The sequence below is a fragment of the Cetorhinus maximus genome, chromosome 7 (genome assembly GCF_964194155.1).
Source record: "Cetorhinus maximus chromosome 7, sCetMax3.hap1.1, whole genome shotgun sequence".
NCBI lineage: Eukaryota > Metazoa > Chordata > Chondrichthyes > Lamniformes > Cetorhinidae > Cetorhinus > Cetorhinus maximus.
In genome coordinates this window covers 142,568,360-142,585,628 of record NC_135885.1, presented here as the reverse complement: position 1 = coordinate 142,585,628, position 17,269 = coordinate 142,568,360, and the positions used below count along the sequence as shown (strand labels likewise).

At 42.0% G+C, this 17,269-nt stretch overlaps 1 protein-coding gene across 1 annotated transcript in view; it reads left to right on the top strand.

Moving 5' to 3' along the window:
• LOC144683031 (serine/threonine-protein kinase 24) overlaps window positions 1-10,749 on the top strand; it is a 44,065-nt gene extending 33,316 nt beyond the window's left edge. Inside the window, exons 9-12 of the mRNA XM_078546028.1 lie at window positions 1,463-1,589; window positions 2,725-2,793; window positions 2,922-3,058; window positions 5,903-10,749. Of these exons, the coding sequence (XP_078402154.1) occupies window positions 1,463-1,589; window positions 2,725-2,793; window positions 2,922-3,058; window positions 5,903-5,939 (370 nt within the window). The 3' untranslated portion in view covers window positions 5,940-10,749. The remainder of the gene's footprint in view (window positions 1-1,462; window positions 1,590-2,724; window positions 2,794-2,921; window positions 3,059-5,902) is intronic.
• The last annotated feature ends 6,520 nt before the right edge of the window (window positions 10,750-17,269 follow it).

Sequence of the window (17,269 nt, the reverse complement as noted above, 5' to 3'; positions counted from 1 at the left end):
GTTCCTGTACTGTGCATTCATCCAGTTTCTCCTAAAGGCTCAGTTGCTTCCAATAAAACATGCTCAATTGTATTGATTGAAAATGCAATATACTTAGATTTACGTAGGATTTACAGCACAGAAATAGGCCATCCGGTCCATGATGGTGTTTATGCTTCATGTGAGCCTACTCCACCCCTTCCCCTCCCCTCTCCCCACTACTACATCTCGCCCTATCAATGTATCCTTATATTCCATTCTTCCTTATCCAGCTGCCCCTTAAATAAATCCATGCTATGCACCTCAACAATCCACATGTAGATGAAGAGGGGACTTAATAGAGATGTTCAGAATCTTGAGTGGTTTTGATAGGGTAAATAAGGAGAGACTGGCTCCATGGGCAGATGGGTCAGTAACCAGAGGACACAGTGTTAAGGTGATACCTTAAGTGGCAATTTGAAGAAAACAAAACTTACGCAGCAAGTTGGTGTTATCTGGAATACACTGCCTGAAAGAGTGTTGGGAGAAAATTCAGTAGTAACATTCAAAAGAGAATTGCAATAGGGCCTAGCAAGCCAGTCAGTTGTCTCAAGGGCTGTTAGGAATGGCCGCTAAATGCTGGCCTTCCTAGTGACACCTGTATGAATGGTGGGGAAAAAAAACTGAGATCTCTGCATGCCTCTAATTCAAACCTCTTCCATAACCTTCAGCTGTCTAGGCCGTAACCTCCTGGAATTGCTGCCTTCTACCTCACTCCCTTTAAGACACTCCTTGAAACCTATCTCTTTGACCAACCCCTGTCTTAATATCTCCTTGTGTACGTTTCATAGGTAACCCTCCTGTGAAACACCTTCACCTTAGAATGTTAAACCATGTTAAAGGGGCTATATAAATGAAAGTTGTTGCTTCCCTTGTTTGTGACCTAGCAAAAGAGAAAGAAAGACTTGCATTCATCTAGTGCTTTTCATGATCACTGGATGTCTCAAAGCGCTTTACAGCCAATTAAGCATTTTTTGAAGTGTAGTTACTGTTGTAATGTAGGAAACACGGCAGCCAATTTGTGCTCAGCAAACTCCCCCACACATCAATGCAATAATGACCAGATAATCTGTTATTTTGTGATGTTGATTGAGGGATAAATATTAGGCAGATCACTGGGGACAACTCCCCTGCTCCTTTTCGAAATAGTGCCATGGGATCTTTTATATTACCCCCAGAAGGCAGATTGGGCCTCAGTTTAACATCTCATCCAAAAGACGGCACTTCTGACAATGCTATGCTCCCTCAGTGCTGCACCTGGTTTTTGTGCTCGGGCCCTGGAATGGGGCTTGAACATGGAGCCTTGTGATTCAGAGGCGAGTGTGCTACCATTTGAAATTGATGCCAAAATGATGTTCATTTGTTTCTGGTGTAATGATTTTCCATGAAGACTTTTTTTTTTACAGAACAGATGAAGCAATAATGTTTTCTTTAATAATATTAGGGAAGGTGACAGACAAGCATCAGGAGGAAATGACGCAAGTGACTGGATCTTCACAATCAAAGAGAAAGATCCTATCAAGTTGCAAAATGGAGCTGCACAACCTGAGGATCTTATCGAGAGGGATCAGGTACAACTAATGTTTCCATCTTTTAAGTTTGACTTGTGATTTTTTAAAAATTGTCTTCACCCAACTCTTAATTTGCTGGTTAGAGCGTGAGGTGAACTGCAACATTTTGGCTTCAGTAGCTTAGCCAACATTGAGATTCTTTGCAATGTAATCCTGTAATTGTCAGCAGGTCCCAGGAAATCTAATCTAGTATTAGTAAATCAATTCATGCAAGATTGAACAAGTGGGGAAAAAAAGACTGAGAGGTGACCCGATAGAAGTCTTTAAAATTATGGAAGTGCCTGATTGGGTAGAGGACTAAACTAGAGGTCAAAATGTAAAATAGCTAATATTAAATCTAATGAGTTCAGGAGAGATTTTCTTAACAGAGAGCTGGTTAGAATTTGGAACTCACTCACATGGAATGGATGAGGAGAATCACACTGATATATTTAAGGGGAAGTAAGATAAACATGAGGGGCAGAGGAAGATTTTGTTGGTGAGTGGAATTGAGGTGGGTGTGGAGCATAAACACCAGGTATCGACCTGTTGGACCAAATGCCCTGCTTCTGTGCTGTTTAAAAAAAATTCTGTATAATTATTGCTGAAGAAGTTTCAGTCACTTCAAGCAGTTAAAAACAAAAACAGAATTACCTGGAAAAACTCAGCAGGTAATTCTGTTTTTGTTTTGGATTTCCAGCATCCGCAGTAGTTTTTTGTTTTTACTTCAAGCAGTTGTCTGGCTCCTGGATGAAGAAAGCACTCAGTGTCACTGTTGAAAGTAGCAGTATCAGGAAATAGAAGATGCAAATATGTTACTATCTTTAGCTCTGAAGAAGAGTCATAGGGGACTCGAAACTTTAACCCTGTTTTCCTCTCCAAGGACGCTGTCAGACCTGCTGAGTTTCTCCATTTTCTGTTTTTGTTTCAGATTTCCAGCATCCGCAGTATCTTGGTTTTATGCAAATATGTTAACTGGACACTCTCTAATAGTCTATATCACCCATTACCATGGAGGTTTGCAGAGAAATATATGACCCTTTTGTGCTTCAGTGTGCAAATTTGTTTCCACCTTAACCACTATTCTGTTTCATTGAAGCAGAGTTGTAGACTGCCAGTTCTAAGGAGATTAACTTCTAACTCTCAACTTCCATAGGTAGAAGACACCCCAAAGCACACGCTGTCTCAGTGTTTACCGACAATTATTTCTCCGTTATTTACTGAGGTATGCAAAAAGCCACTTATTTGGGTGCGGGGTGGGGAGCTGGAGATGTATTGCTTAATGTACATTCCCACTGTATCGCTGGATTGACGCACATTCCCAGTGGATTGATGGATTGAGTATTCTTTCAGCTCAAGGAGAAGAGCCGGGCTGGAGGAGGTAATACCGAAGCAGTGGAAGAGTTGAGGGAGGCTATTTTCTTGGTAGAAGAGGCTTGTCCAGGCATTTCCGACACGCTCGTATCCCAGCTCGTGCAAAGGCTTCAAAGGTATTTCCCATTGATTTTATATTTTGGACCCAGTTGTTGAAACAAAATTGTTTTCCCGCAGCTCAGTTAAACCATTCGGGTGATGCCTTGTGTGCCTGAACCCCGGAATCCCTCTGCTTCTCCACATCACTCAACTGCTCCCAAAGCATAATTGATTATTACTTTATTTTTCACCAAAGTACCTCCTCCCACTTACCAACATTGAATTCCATCTGCTGCTTTTATGCTAATTTCACCATCTTACAAATAATCAAAAAGGCTAATGGAATGCTGGCCTTTATATCTAAAGGAATAGAATAGGTGGTGGTAGCAGTCATGCTACAGCTCAACAAAGTCTGGTTAGACCACACCTGGAGTACTGTGTGGTGTTTACTGCACCTTAGGTAAGAGAGTGGAGACATTCCAGACTGATATCTAGGCACTTTGGGTTAAATAACAAGGCGAGATTACACAAAGTATGGCTGTTATTCCTGAAATTTTGAAGATTAGGATGTGGTTCGATATGCATTTTCAGGATATTGAGGTGAACTGATAAGGTAGACTGGGGGAAACTACTTCCACTGATTGGAGAGTCTAGCCCAGGGGGAAACCCAGCCCAAAGGTTAGAGCCAGACCTTTTAGGAGCGAAGTTAGGAAACACTATCATACAAAGTTCGGAACTCTCTTCCACAAACAGCAGTTGATACCAAATCAACTGTTAATGTTAAATCTGAGATTGATAGATTTTTGTTAACCAAAGTTGTTAAGGAGTATGGGGCAAAGGTGGGTAGGTGGAGTTAGGTCACAGATCAGCCATGATCTCACTGGTGGAACAGACTAAATAGCCTCCTCCTGTTCTATTGTTCCTATCCCTTTGCAGCTTGTTATTTATGTACTGTGGCACCTTGCATCCAATGGGATATGATAAAAGCGTCAGTTTATCTATATGGTTCTTATCCCTATATCGTTATCTGCAGACTCTCCCAATAATCTTCCCTTGGCTGCCTCCTCTCATCTACGTACCACTTTTGACATCATCTGCAGACATGAGCTCAGGTTCCCCGTGTCCACTGTCGACCCCATCACTTCCTCTATGCTGTCATGCTGCTTGCCTGAAGACAGTCTTGCTGGCGTCATTCGTCCCTGCTGCAAACTATTTATCCTTGCCACTGACTGCATTCCTCAGCCACTATTTGAGGCTGACACAGACTGTTAGGAATCTCAGCGCCCTAGCTGACACTGAGCTAAGCCTCCGATCCCATCTAACTTTGCCTGTTAAGTGTGTGAATAAAGCTATATAATTCATCATCGTAGACCTAGAGTGGATGTTTCCACTTGTGGGAGAATCCTCATTTAGGAGAAATAAATGTCAGATAGTCACTAATAAACCCAATAAGGAATTCAGGAGAAACTCCTTTATCCAGAGTGGCGAGAATGTCATATTCACTCTAACATGGAGTAGTTGAAGTGAATAACAGAGATGTATTTAAGGGGAATGAGGTAAATTCATGAGGGAAAAAAAGAATAGAAGGTTACGTTGAGTAGAAGAGAGAGGAGACTAATGTGGAGCAAAAACACTGGAGATAGACCAGGTGAGCCAAATTGCCTGTTTCTAAGCAGTAAAATGCTGTGTAATTCTGTGTACGTGTGTAAGCCACTTGAACTAATGCATAACTATTAGCTTTCCTGGCTTATACACCTAAAGTGAATCTTTTTTATCCAGTGTTGAAGACGAGTGCTCCAGGCTTCTGTTTTATTATCTAAGTGCGAACTCTATTCTTGTTACTCTGCCCAAATCACAAACAGTTGAAGTGGTTGCAGGTTTTGACCTCTGAGCAACAGCTCTGTATGGAGGACTTTATTGTATTAACATGAGAATTGTGATTTATGTTGCTTGCTTTAGTTTGTTGCTTTTCTTCTCCAAGGGGAATGAGGGGAATGATTACTCTGAAAACCATTTAGAGACAAAGTATTATCACTATGCGCAGGGAATGCCAGACCAGTAATTGTTTATGTCCGCTCGAAGAACTTTTATTGCCAGCAGTTTGGAGTCCACTGAGGGAAAAGCATTTTTTACTGTAGGAGTGCAAAGCAATTGAGACATACTGATTATTTCAGGAAGGCAGATTCTATTGGTAGTTTAATTTGCACCTACATTTAAGGCTGAAATTTGAAATGGCTTCAAAGCAGGAGAACAAGCATTGCTTTTTAAAAGAAATTTGAATAATTAAACAGCAGACTAATTTTGTCATACACATAATTTATTTTTTAACACCACATCATTATGTGGTGGTCATTAATGATACAGTGGCAAGCATGCTCTGTGAGCCATTGATTGTGGTGCGCTGGTTGCTGACTCTGCATCACCTTCAAGAGGGAGATCAACCAATTCCTGACTGGCGCAGAGATCATGTCAGATTAATGGCCTGTGTCTTTATGGATAACACTTGATCTATATGATCTCCTCTCAGTTGCCTGAGGGATTTGGAGAGAAGCTTTTCCAGTGTAATTTTTTTTTTTGCCTTTTTGGCTCTGTATTTTGCCTCTTCCAGGAGGGTACATTGCTGCAGAGGGGAGGGGAGAGAGGGATAAACTAGCCATGATGCTTCCACCATCATCATGTGAGGCAGGCTTGATGGACTGACTAGTTGGCCTTTTCCTGCCAGTTAATTTTGTACACTTGAATTACACTTCAGCTATTCGTGCTGAGTTGCAATATGATTTAATGAAATGTCAAAAAACGAAACAAATAATGCACCTTCCTTACAGAATATCTTGAAAGAAGGGCCAGTATCAAGCATCATGTTATTGATTTATCTGCTCATAAAACAAAAAGTAGTAACGTTCTAAAATTTCTTATTTCAGATATTCGTTAAGTGGGGCAGGTACTTCTTCCAACTGAAGGTTAACGTTCGGTCCTTGCTGTCTGCATTGAAGAGGTGCTCTGAGGGTGATCATTGTACCACAACTTTGCAAGGGTTGTCCAGTCTCTGGCTACCCGCCTGGGCATGCAACATCAAAAGATGAAGTCTCTCCGAGGAGCCATCAGTTTGTGCTGCTTAAAGGAATTAGTTTTTATCAATTTCTATCATAGTGCACATTTTTCAAGTAGGGTGAAACGCCTACTGATTATTTTTTTTTTGTTGTTGTTTTAAATCCCAAATTGTATATTTAGGACTGGGATAGGGTACTGAAACCCCTGCAGCACCTCAGGTATCCTGCTTTAATTTGATGGTTTATTTCTGGGAGATGGAGAGGTGGTTCTTGCTTCAGTGTATATTTGTATATAGAGTCATTTTTACTTGAGATGAAAATCCTGAGTGCATTAGTGGTATAAATTGTACAAATCACATCAACAACTGAATGCGTATGTAGATAATGTTTTGTGAATGATTCTCCAAAAGGGCCATAATATTGCCTTGCTAATTTACCTGTAAAGTTTGATTAATGTTCAGGTGACTTTTATTTTAATTGTTTCCAGAGTCTGGCCGTTTTTGGACAATTAATACCCAACTTGGAAAAGCTCAGATCTCAGAAGTCATCTAAATATTGCTTTCCCCTCGTATGCCCTATGTTTTTTTTTAAGCCTTGGTCGAAATTAAATATCTTGTCTGAAACCTGGCAACTTGGATAAGCTAAAAGCCCCTGTCAACAGTTACGTTTACATCACCATGGAAAAAGTCAGAACAACAAACTGCCATCAATGTTTCTTTGGTCATTAAATTGTTTTCCGTGGTAGTATAAGCAAAACTAGAAGTCACTGGTTTTTGCGATATTCCTCTCTTTACACTCCTAGATAAGGCAAGCTATGCAATTAGAATGGCGTCTGTCCCTTTAAGAAATATTTCGTTAGGATCTTCTTTGCATGAATGATGCCTGAATGCCCCTTCAAATGGGTTCAGTTTTGAACTGCCATAAGATGACCTCTGCAGTTGCCTGGCGGAGCAGCCTCAGTGGGCCGAATGGTCGTCTACTGCTCCTATGTCTTATGGTCTTAACTATCGATTTCTAGGCAAGTAGGCTCGGATGATTATTTTCTGTATCAGAAAGTGAGTTTCTCTTGTGTTTTGGAGATCGTGCCAGCACGTGGCTTCAGATCTTTCAGACCCGGTTACAGATGGTAACAGTTGATTCACAGCGGCAACTTTAGGGTTTTTGTTTAAGGGAAAGAGACTCCAGGAGCTCAACAATGCCCAACGCAAAGAGGCCAAATCAGACTTGGTGTGTGCCAAAAAGCATCGATCAGCTGAGAACTCATGACTGCCCCACCCTTTCACTGAAAAATTCCCCTCAAGCTGAAGATTTTTATACTCAGTGATTCATCAATGCAGAAGCACAGTTTTCACCTTCAATCAGAACGGGAAATGTGTCCTATCTGATAAACTGATTCAGCAGCTTGTATCTGCGATTTGAAGGAAGGAGAGCGGCCCAGATAGGTCTGAGCCCTGGCGCTGGGATTATCTTTTGGAAGTTCAGTTTGATGGGGCAGCCTATGAAACCAGCATTGCACCCGCAGCTGTCAGCTTTTCAATGGGTGGGTTAAGTTAAACTTGTCCCCAAACTGTGAACGCTGGGTTTACAGGACACGCTGTATCTGGTAGGTGACATTTTGGCACAGGCTGCAAGATTAAGAAATGTTCCCTGTCATCACAATGGAGGCCTCTGGGTCCTGAGATTTTGTCATCTGTCTTGTTAAGAGACCTTTCCTTGTTAAGAGAAGCACAAGAAGCAAAACAGCTTGATTGTTACACCACCAAGAAATTGGAGAGCTGCCCATACACCTCATCACTTTCATTCCCTGTCTTTGATGTCAGTAAAGTAAATTTATCTGGGAAGAAAGTGGTTGAATATGCCTTGCCCCTCAAAATGTCGAAGTCACGTTCATCCTTTAGAACGGCTTAATGCAGAAGAAAATGCCACAGAATGTTGTCCTTTCACGTGCAACTCTCTTGGTGTTAGTGCCGTGTCAGTCCCCAGAGTCCTCAGTGTTCTGTCTGCTAAGTGCACGGTGAAATACAGGCCGAAAGAAATGTTCTCTGAGATACTCTTTCCCCCTGACCTCCATTTGACTCCCACCTACCCTGTCATGAGGGAGGACTACCCTGGTCAACGTTTTGGCCGTAAGTGAGTTATGCAGTGATACTTGGTGCATGTACAGAATCCCAGCGCCAGATCTGCCTTAAGGGCCTGGTGTGGGTGACTGCTATTTTTGTAGTCACCACTGTAAGGCTCCTACAACTGCTGCTAATTTACACTTTGTACATAGAATTTACAGCACAGGCAGAGGCCATTCAGCCCAACTGGTCCATGCCAGTGTTTATGCTCCACATGAGCCTTCTCCCCATCCCTACTTCTCGCCCTGTCTGCATGACCTTTTATTCCTTCCTCCCTCGTGTTTATCCAACTTCTCCTTAAATGCATCTCGACTATCCTCCTCAACCACTCCCTGTGTTATCGAGTTCCACATTCTCCCCGCTCTATGGGTAAAGAAGTTTCTCCTCAATTCCTTGTTGGATTTATTAGTGGACTATCTCACATTGATGGCCCCTAGTTTATGGCTCCCCCACAACGGGGAATATCTAATCTATCAAACCCCTATTATGATTTTTACAAACCTCTATCAGGTAACCCCTCAGCTTTCTCTTTAAGAGTTTTTAAAATATAGTCCCAAATCGTGTCGGTGGAGTTACTTGAACAGTTATAACCATCGCCTCAAATCTTATCACTGATGCCTGTTTTAAGAGTCAGTTTGAAAAAAGGAAAGTATAGCACATCGTTTGTTGTGTTGAGACTTCTGAGGGACGAGTTGAACGATGTTGGAATGGGGAGGTTGTGTGTGAATGTGTAGATGGAAAGCACACCACAGCTGCATGCAAGCTTAAGATTGCTTAATTTACCCATTATGTGGAGTATAATTCAGTTTGAGGAATAAGCAATGCACGGTTTTATTTCATAGCAAAGAGACGTGCTTCAGAATTGTATGACTTGTATGTTAGAAATTCCAGCACACAGTGAAAATGTGGTTTTAAATAGTATTCAAATTGATGGAATTTACGGCATTCTTTTGGCAGTTTCACAAGTGCGATCTTTGTGTTTCTGTGAAGAACCAATAATTAGCCCTTTTACTCCATATTCCTTGAGACTTTCTGGTTGTGCATCAGAACCTAATGCCCTTGGGTTCAGGTGGATTACTGAAGGTTTTATGCCATTTAAAAAAAACAAGCACCAGCGACACAATAAGCTTTCCAAGGTAAGGTATCTGAAGAAAAGCATCTCTTGCAGTGTCCCCCTGTGACTGCCAGTGAATAGCTCATGCAGTGCTAATTGATCTAGGGGCAGTTAATGTGACTGAAATGCAGCTTTTTATCTGAAGTTGTGCCAATATAAACACCAGCGAAGTACAAGAGTGTGAGGTAGTTTGTTATTTCTGCGGATTCAGCACCTTAAGTTTTCACATTTTCATCCCAATTCTTAAGTCAAATGATATGCAACTGTACTTTTATCCACTTTTTAAAAATGTAACTTAAAAATGTTTTCACATAATAAGCAGTCAGTCTATTTTGATAATCTGGTAAGATTGCATTTCAACTTGAGGTGAGGCATTTTTTTTGTTTCAGGCTGCGTTCCACTTTGAATCTTAGTGGCTGAGGGGGACAGCCACTCATTCCTGTTTCCTCGTAACGTTATTTTGAAGCAACCTCGTTGCCTATTCAAACCCATTTTAAGCACCCTTTAACTAAATTTTTTTTTAAATTGACAGCACGTCGTTTTGTAAACTTGTGGCTGACACTTCTGTTGTCTAGACAGATTACCTGCTGTAAGATCATATGAACACTTGTCAGAAATGTTTCCCAATCATTGGATTCTGTGTCCAGTTTAAAAGAGAAATGTGCTTCTCGTAAAAATTAACACTGCACTGCTGGCTAAATCAACACAGAATAGTACGTAACCGAGGTACTAGTTATGGAGCCATTTATGTAAAGCTCATTAAACAGAAAATCTTCTCTGTAACTTGAATATCTGTTAGCATTCCATTCTTAAGTTATTTTGTTTTTTAAGTGAATATTTTCCACTAGTTTGCACTATATGATTGGTAATTTAAAAAAGAGGGAGGTGAAATTAGGCACTGTCTACTGATTATAAGCTTTAAGCTATCACTGTTATTTTATAACAAGTGCCATGACTCATTCTGTGTCCTTTCTTGTGGTCTTGAGCTGCACTTTCCGCCATTGTTATATCCTTATTTAGTTTGTGTGTACTTGGCTGCACTTTTGGGAGGATTTCTTTAGTAATTTAAACGGTACGTAAGTTGCGGTTTTGTACCTATTCTCTCCCGTTAACCACAATTTCTTTACAATCAAAGGAAACTGTAATTATTGTATTCTGTGCATAAAATGGCAATAAAGTAGTAGGATCATCAGGAAACATTCTTAAACACAGGTATAATGTACGGGGTGATTCAGTTAAAAAGACAATATTTTTATATTTGTGTGTAAAGAGCTAGTATTGCAGTAAATCTGTCCTTTAAGATGTTTAATAATGACGGGATACTTAAAGATGCTAATTCAGTGTAAATTTCATTTTATGTAACATTGCTGACAGTTTATAGTCTTGTATATAATCCTTGCTTCTGTCATTAAACAATGTATTGAAATTCCTTGTAAGCTTTTAAGTGATTTTAAATAAATTGTGAATTCTGATGCAAAGTACAATCCCAGTTCTGAAAAACAAGTTATTTTTAGAAATAAGAGTCACAGACCCTACTCAGTGATGGGGCTGCCATTGATTTACCATATTTCTTCTCTCGTCCTGCTCAATCTTGGAAATGGTGGCCTCCGTTTCTCGCAACCCTTTTATCTTAGTTTCTGAATTTTTCAAAAGCGATGGAAGGAGTCCACAGGTTTGTGCAGCGTATGATAAAACATCCTATCGCCAGGATTTGGGGAAAGGGAAGAAACATCCCATGAAGGGCACAGGGGTGAAACCCTGTCCTTTGAAGCTGCTCGGTCACCGACCTCTCCAATACAAGACCAGGAGCATCATCAAAACAAAATTTGACACTGGACCACATGAGATATTAGGATAGGCAGCCAAAAGCTTGGTCAAAGGAATAAATTTTAAGCAGAGGTGAGGAAAGATGTTTACAGAGGGAATTTCAGATCTTAGAGCCCTGGCAGCTAAGGACATGGCTGCCATTGATGGAGCGATTAAAATTGAGTACACAAGAGGCCAGAATTGGAGGAGTGCAGCTATCTGAGGGTTGTAGAGCTGGAGGGGGTTACAGACTCAAGGAGAAACAAGGTCATGAAGGGATTTGAATTTCAGAATGAGACCTTGAATGTATAGTCAAGCATGGGGTTGACATAGCTGTCATTTCCTCCTCATAAAGGGTATTGTAACTGGTTAATTAATGACTCTAGATGACAGTTCTACAGTGTTTGGCTCCATTCATCACATTTGACAATGCAGCTGCCTATCCCAGCCTTACACAGCAGGACCTAGATAATAACCAGGCTTGGGTTGATGAACTGGAAGTAACATTCCAAATCCTACATAGTGCCAGCTGGTGGCCACACTATGGTGAACAGGAAAGCCCAGCTAACATCCCCTCACCTGCAGTGGCAGCACCAAGTTCTTCTCCCCCTCAATGATGTTAAGAGGGGTTGGTCACCTCTTGATGCCCGAAAGCCTTTTTACAATCTACAAGTCAAAGTCAGGAGTGTGATGGAATCCCCTCCACTGAACTAGACCCTAAGCTTGGAATTTGTAAATGACCCTCCTTAAATCCTATCTGTGGCCTCAGCTTCTTTCTACTGGATGTTTCCAAAGATGAAACAAGCTCGACCAACGTAGCCTGAACACATTGCATCCAGCAAATGCCTGGACCTGATCTGAAGAGCATTGCTACACCTCATGTCTGCATCCTCCAAGGCCATATGACATTATTAAATGATTGCTTTATGCACAGAGAATGATGGCTCTCAGTGGAAACATGAACATCCACTTAATAAGAACAAGCCCGATTGGGAAGCCTGGTATCTTGACAGCATGCACATTACCCTTATTGTGGCACCTCATCGATCTTCCAAAGTCAACAGTGTCACGATATAACTTGGGGCAAATTAATAAAATGAAGTGGAAAAAGGCTTCCATTTATACAGTGCATTTCATGACTTTATGACACCCTCCCAAAGCACTTTAGAGCCAGTGAAGTGTGGTCACTGCTGAAATGGAGGAATGTGAGCACAAAGTGAGGCAGTGGCATAGTAGTATCATCACTCAACTAGTATTCCAGGGTAATGCTCTGGAGACCCAGGTTCAAATCCCATTATGGCAGATGGTGAAATTTGAATTAAATTAAAAAAGCATTGCTAATTGTAATTAAAAACCCACCTGGCTCACTAATGCCCTTTAGGGAAGGAATTATGACTCCAGATACACTAATGCGCTCTGAACAATAAATGCTGACCTAGCCAGCGATGCCCACATTCCATAAAAGAAAATTTGTGCACAGCAAGCCCTCGAACAGCAATGTGATAATGACCAGTTAATCCCTTGGTTGTAGGATAAATATCAATGAAAAAACAGGAAGAATTGCTCTGCTTTTGGAAACGTTGCCGTGGGATCCTTTCCATCCTAGAGCAGATGGGCTCTTGATGTAACACTTCATCTGATATACAAGGATTATGTATCAAGTGCATGATTATAACCCACTCTTTTACTACCATAATCTTTTAAACAATCAAACCTTGTAATAGTCTGATAACCTGATGGGTGCCAGTGGTTCTTTATATCCACAACTTTAATCACATTTGAGCATTTTTCTTAATTTTACTCTTTCAATAGAGGCTTCTAAACATGTTGGCCCCGATCTACAGCAACCATTATCGAATTGCCACTGCATCCGGAAATTTCCCCGACCTGATGCTGCTCCACATTTCCAGTGCGGGCTTCTGAACCTGACTGTCCCAGAAGTGTGGAGTGTAGCGTTCCCTCAGAGAATTCCTCGGATCATAATGGTGGCGGGGGGAGGTGGGGGTGCTGCAGAAGACAGGACAAGCCCCCTTTTTACAGCTGTTGTGTGCTAAGTTTAAATGTTCAGGCTGAATGTTAGTGAATGAGTGAAATGGGTAGGGATAAGTGGGTGAGTGGGTAATTAGGTCAGGGTGTAGCCGGATGGTTGGGGGGTGGCCGGGGTTTTGGGCAGGTAGTTGGGTGGTTGGGTTTTCTTAAATTCATTCCTGTGATGTGGGCGTCACTGGCTGGGTCAGCATTTATTGCCCCATTCCTACTTGCCCTTCAGAAGGTGTTGGTGAGCTGCCTTCTTAAACCACTGCAGTCCCTGTAGTGTAGGTACACCCACAGTGCTGTTAGGGCAGGGGGTGGTGAGTTCCAGGATTTTGACCCAGCAACAGCGAAGGAATGGTGAGATATTTCCAAGTCCGGATGGTGAGCAACATGGAGGGGAACTTGCAGGGTGTTCACGTGTCTGCTGCCCTTGTCCTAGATGGTAGTGGTTGTGGGTTTGGAAGGTTCTGCTTCAGGAGCCTTGGTGAATAGCTGCAGTGCATCGTGTTATTGGTACACTGCTGGCACTGTTCGTCGGTGGTGGATGGAGCAAATGTTTGTGGATGATGAGCCAATCAAGTGGGCTGCTTTATCCTGGATGGTGTTGAACTTCTTGGGTTTTGGAGCTGCACTCAGTCAGGCAAGTGGAGAGTATTCCATCACACTCCTAACTTGTGCCTTGTCGATGGTGAACAGGTTTTGGGGAGTCAGGAAGTTGGGGTGGGGGGGAGAGTCGGGAGGTTGGTCGGGGGGTGGGGAATTGGGAGCCTAGCTGGGGAGTCAGTAGTGGGGGCTCGGGGGGTGATTCGGGTAGGGGAAGGCAACCCAGATGTTGGACTAGGTTTTAATCTGTCTGGCTAACTATTGAGGTAAGTACATTGGAACTTGTACTGGTTGGACTTGTTGTCCCAAGTCTCCGACTCTAATTCAGAGTTGGAAACATTCTTGGAGGATCCCGGGAGCAGGGTAATTGACCATTGCAAGTTGAAACTTCTCAGGTAATTGCCATGGGGATTAGCGCACTGGCACATCCTCAGGGTCTCCGATGATCCAGGGACTGGAAGATTTGGCCCAGTGATCATGGGAAACTTTTTTAAAAATATGACATCCATAGATATTAGTTACTACAACAATGGGTGTCAATTGTAGTGTTTATTGAAATGGTTCAGGCCATTAAAAAAAAGGTATAATCAATACTACTACCATTTATAAAACAGGAACTGTCCTGGAACAAAGGTTTTTAGACATTACCAGGGTGGTATTGCACTTAGCGGTCTTAATGTATAAACATGTTCATGCAATTATCTTCCTTTATTTGCTACTTCAGTTAGACGCACTTTTGTGCTAATATCATTAGTGCAATCCTACCCGACAAGGAGTCTTTGCTTTAATAGAAATACTCGTTCAATTGTTTATTTAAAAAAAAATCTCCTTAGCTTCAACACGTCAAATTCTTCATTCAGAACTGGCTTTTACAAGGTTAGATACTTTAATTTTCTTTCACACAACAAGACACCTTTCAACAAATGAAATTAAGACAATTAACGGCCCCTATACTCCAGCCTGAATCAACCACGGACAGTTTGTGGGTCAATACCTGGGACAAAATCTTGGTTTGGCCAGGACTCTGTTCCATTTTTCACACTACAGTCATTTTCTGTATGGGGAGATGGTGGTGGTGGTGGTGAGGGTGGGGGAGCTGGGGTGTGGGGGTGGGGGGGTTTGCTAATGGGGAGGTGGTGGGGGTGGGGGGTGTAATCTGCTGCTCCACCCCACATCTAAGAAACATGACGAGGGGAGGGGCATGAGAGCCCGAGTTACCCCAGGAATTTGACCCTTCAGACTTTGAGACAGCCTTGTTCCAGCTGACGGTTGGTATGAATCCTTATGAAAGGCCACAACCTTACTCAAGATTAACATGACCAACCCAGAAAGGATTGAATACCTTCTGCCTGGAGGCAAAGTGGCCCCTCTCAGAGACCAAGTTTACTTTTACGATTGATTTGGAAAGGCCTGGGGCCACTTCAAGCAGACAGCTTTGCAATTCACTACCCCCCCCCGACTACTTTGGGCGTTCTGCATACTCAAGTCAGATATCAATAGATTTTTAGATATTAAGGGTATCAAGGGATCTGGGAATAGTGGAGGAAGGTGGATTTAACGTCAACAGTCAGCCCTGATCTTACTGAATAGCAGAGTAGGCTTATGCTCTTAAATGAAGTGGTTATGGATCAGCTTCACTGAGCTGCTTTTGCAGCTTCCACCCAAACCATGAAAGTGAACTTGGGACAAGATTTGCAGTCAACTACAAGAGGGTACAATAGGCTGCATGGAACTTCAAGCTGACCGATTCAGAGGCTGGAGAGTGTTCCCAGCATCCTGAAATCTTATAAAACTGGGGAGAATGCCTCGGTATAACAGATGTAAGATATTCTATGTCATGGTGGAGGGGAGGGTGGAAAATAAAATAATGGGAATATGTCCACTTTGGGACATTTAACAATCCAGATTCCAAGACATATCAGGTCACTGTTGTTTATACTCTCCACCACGTTTGAAATTAATGCATACATTGACATCTTCGTAATAATGGAATAAATAAAAAATATAATCCAACAGGCAACAGGAAATCCAGTATCGTACAATGGATCGGGATTACACATCTGGTAACTCAAGGCTTTGCTATTGATTTTCACACTTCAGCTCCGAGGCTGAAGTTTGGCTACCAGCACGTAAAATACAAATCGTGCCAATCGTGTCTGGTGCCGAGAATTTGAAAGATCCATTTCAGAAAAACCGTAGCACTGGCAGTAGCTTCGTCACCGTGTTGTAAAGCGAGTCTCAATCACAGCATGGGGACGATGTGACCATCAATCACTGAGATTTCCCTGGGCCTGGTTAACGCCGCAAACTCCAGGACTATCTGTTACAACTTGCCACAGTTCGAGATTCTGTTCGGTTACAAAGTGCATTTTATATTAAAAAAATAACGTGCATTTAAAAAAAAAAAATCCTGAAAAATTCAGTGGCAAAAGTACCAAGCAACTGGAAGTGATTTAAAAAAAAACCCCAGAATGTTCTTGGGAACAAGCTGGTATTTAAATGGAACCAAACGTTTCTTGTTTAGCCTGTATTTCCTCAAACAATTTAATCTCAGTGTGACTACTTTCCTTTTGGCAAAATCAAATCATGTATTCTGTGCTGCAAGAAATACAAGAGGAAGTTCCGATTCCAAAGAATTTCATCTTGCTTAATATACAGGGCCTTGGTGAGACCACACCTGGAGTATTGTGTGCAGTTTTGGTCTCCTTACCTAAGAAAGGATATACTTGCCATAGAGGGAGTGCAGCGAAGGTTCACCAGACTGATTCCTGAGATGGCAGCATTGTCAAATGAGGAGAGATTGGGTCGACTAGGCCTGAATTCACTGGAATATAGAAGAATGAGGGGGGATCTCATTGAAGCATATAAAATTCTGACAGGGATGGGCAGACTGGATGCAGGGACGATGTTTCCTCTGGCTGGGGGTGGGGTCTAGAACAAAAGGTCACAATCTCAAGATACAGGGTAGGCCATTTAGGACTGAGATGAGGAGAAACTTCTTCATTCAGAGGGTGGTGAACCTGTGGAATTCTCTGCCACATATTTAAGAAGGAAATAGATTTCTGGACTCTGAAGGCATCAAGGGGTATGGGGAGAGAGCGGGAGTACGGCGTTGAGATAGAGGATCAGCCATGATCATATTGAATGGCGGAGCAGGCTCGAAGGGCCGAAGGGTCTACTGCTGCTCCTATTTTCCATGTTTCTATATTAATACGGAAGCTAGAGGAATATCAGGATATGGAAATCGATCAGTTGAAATCTTTTTTTCTCACTCAATAGAAGCCAGCCACAGTCGAGCAAGAAGTGAATCTTTTGCCACTTGAGCCTCTCTTAGCAAAGGGTGTTTATATTTGCAACAATCAAACTGGAAATGAAACTCAACTATTTAAAATATGGCAGCTATTTCACTGCGGAAAGAAGTTATTTAACATCTAGTGGAGTGTCTGTCTGCCTAGAGCAGTTCAGGATGGGGCTGTGCATATAATCTTGGGCCTTTTTAAAGTTGGGAGATTCTTTAAATCAAAGGGACGACAAAGATAAACGCATTCCAAACCAACAGTA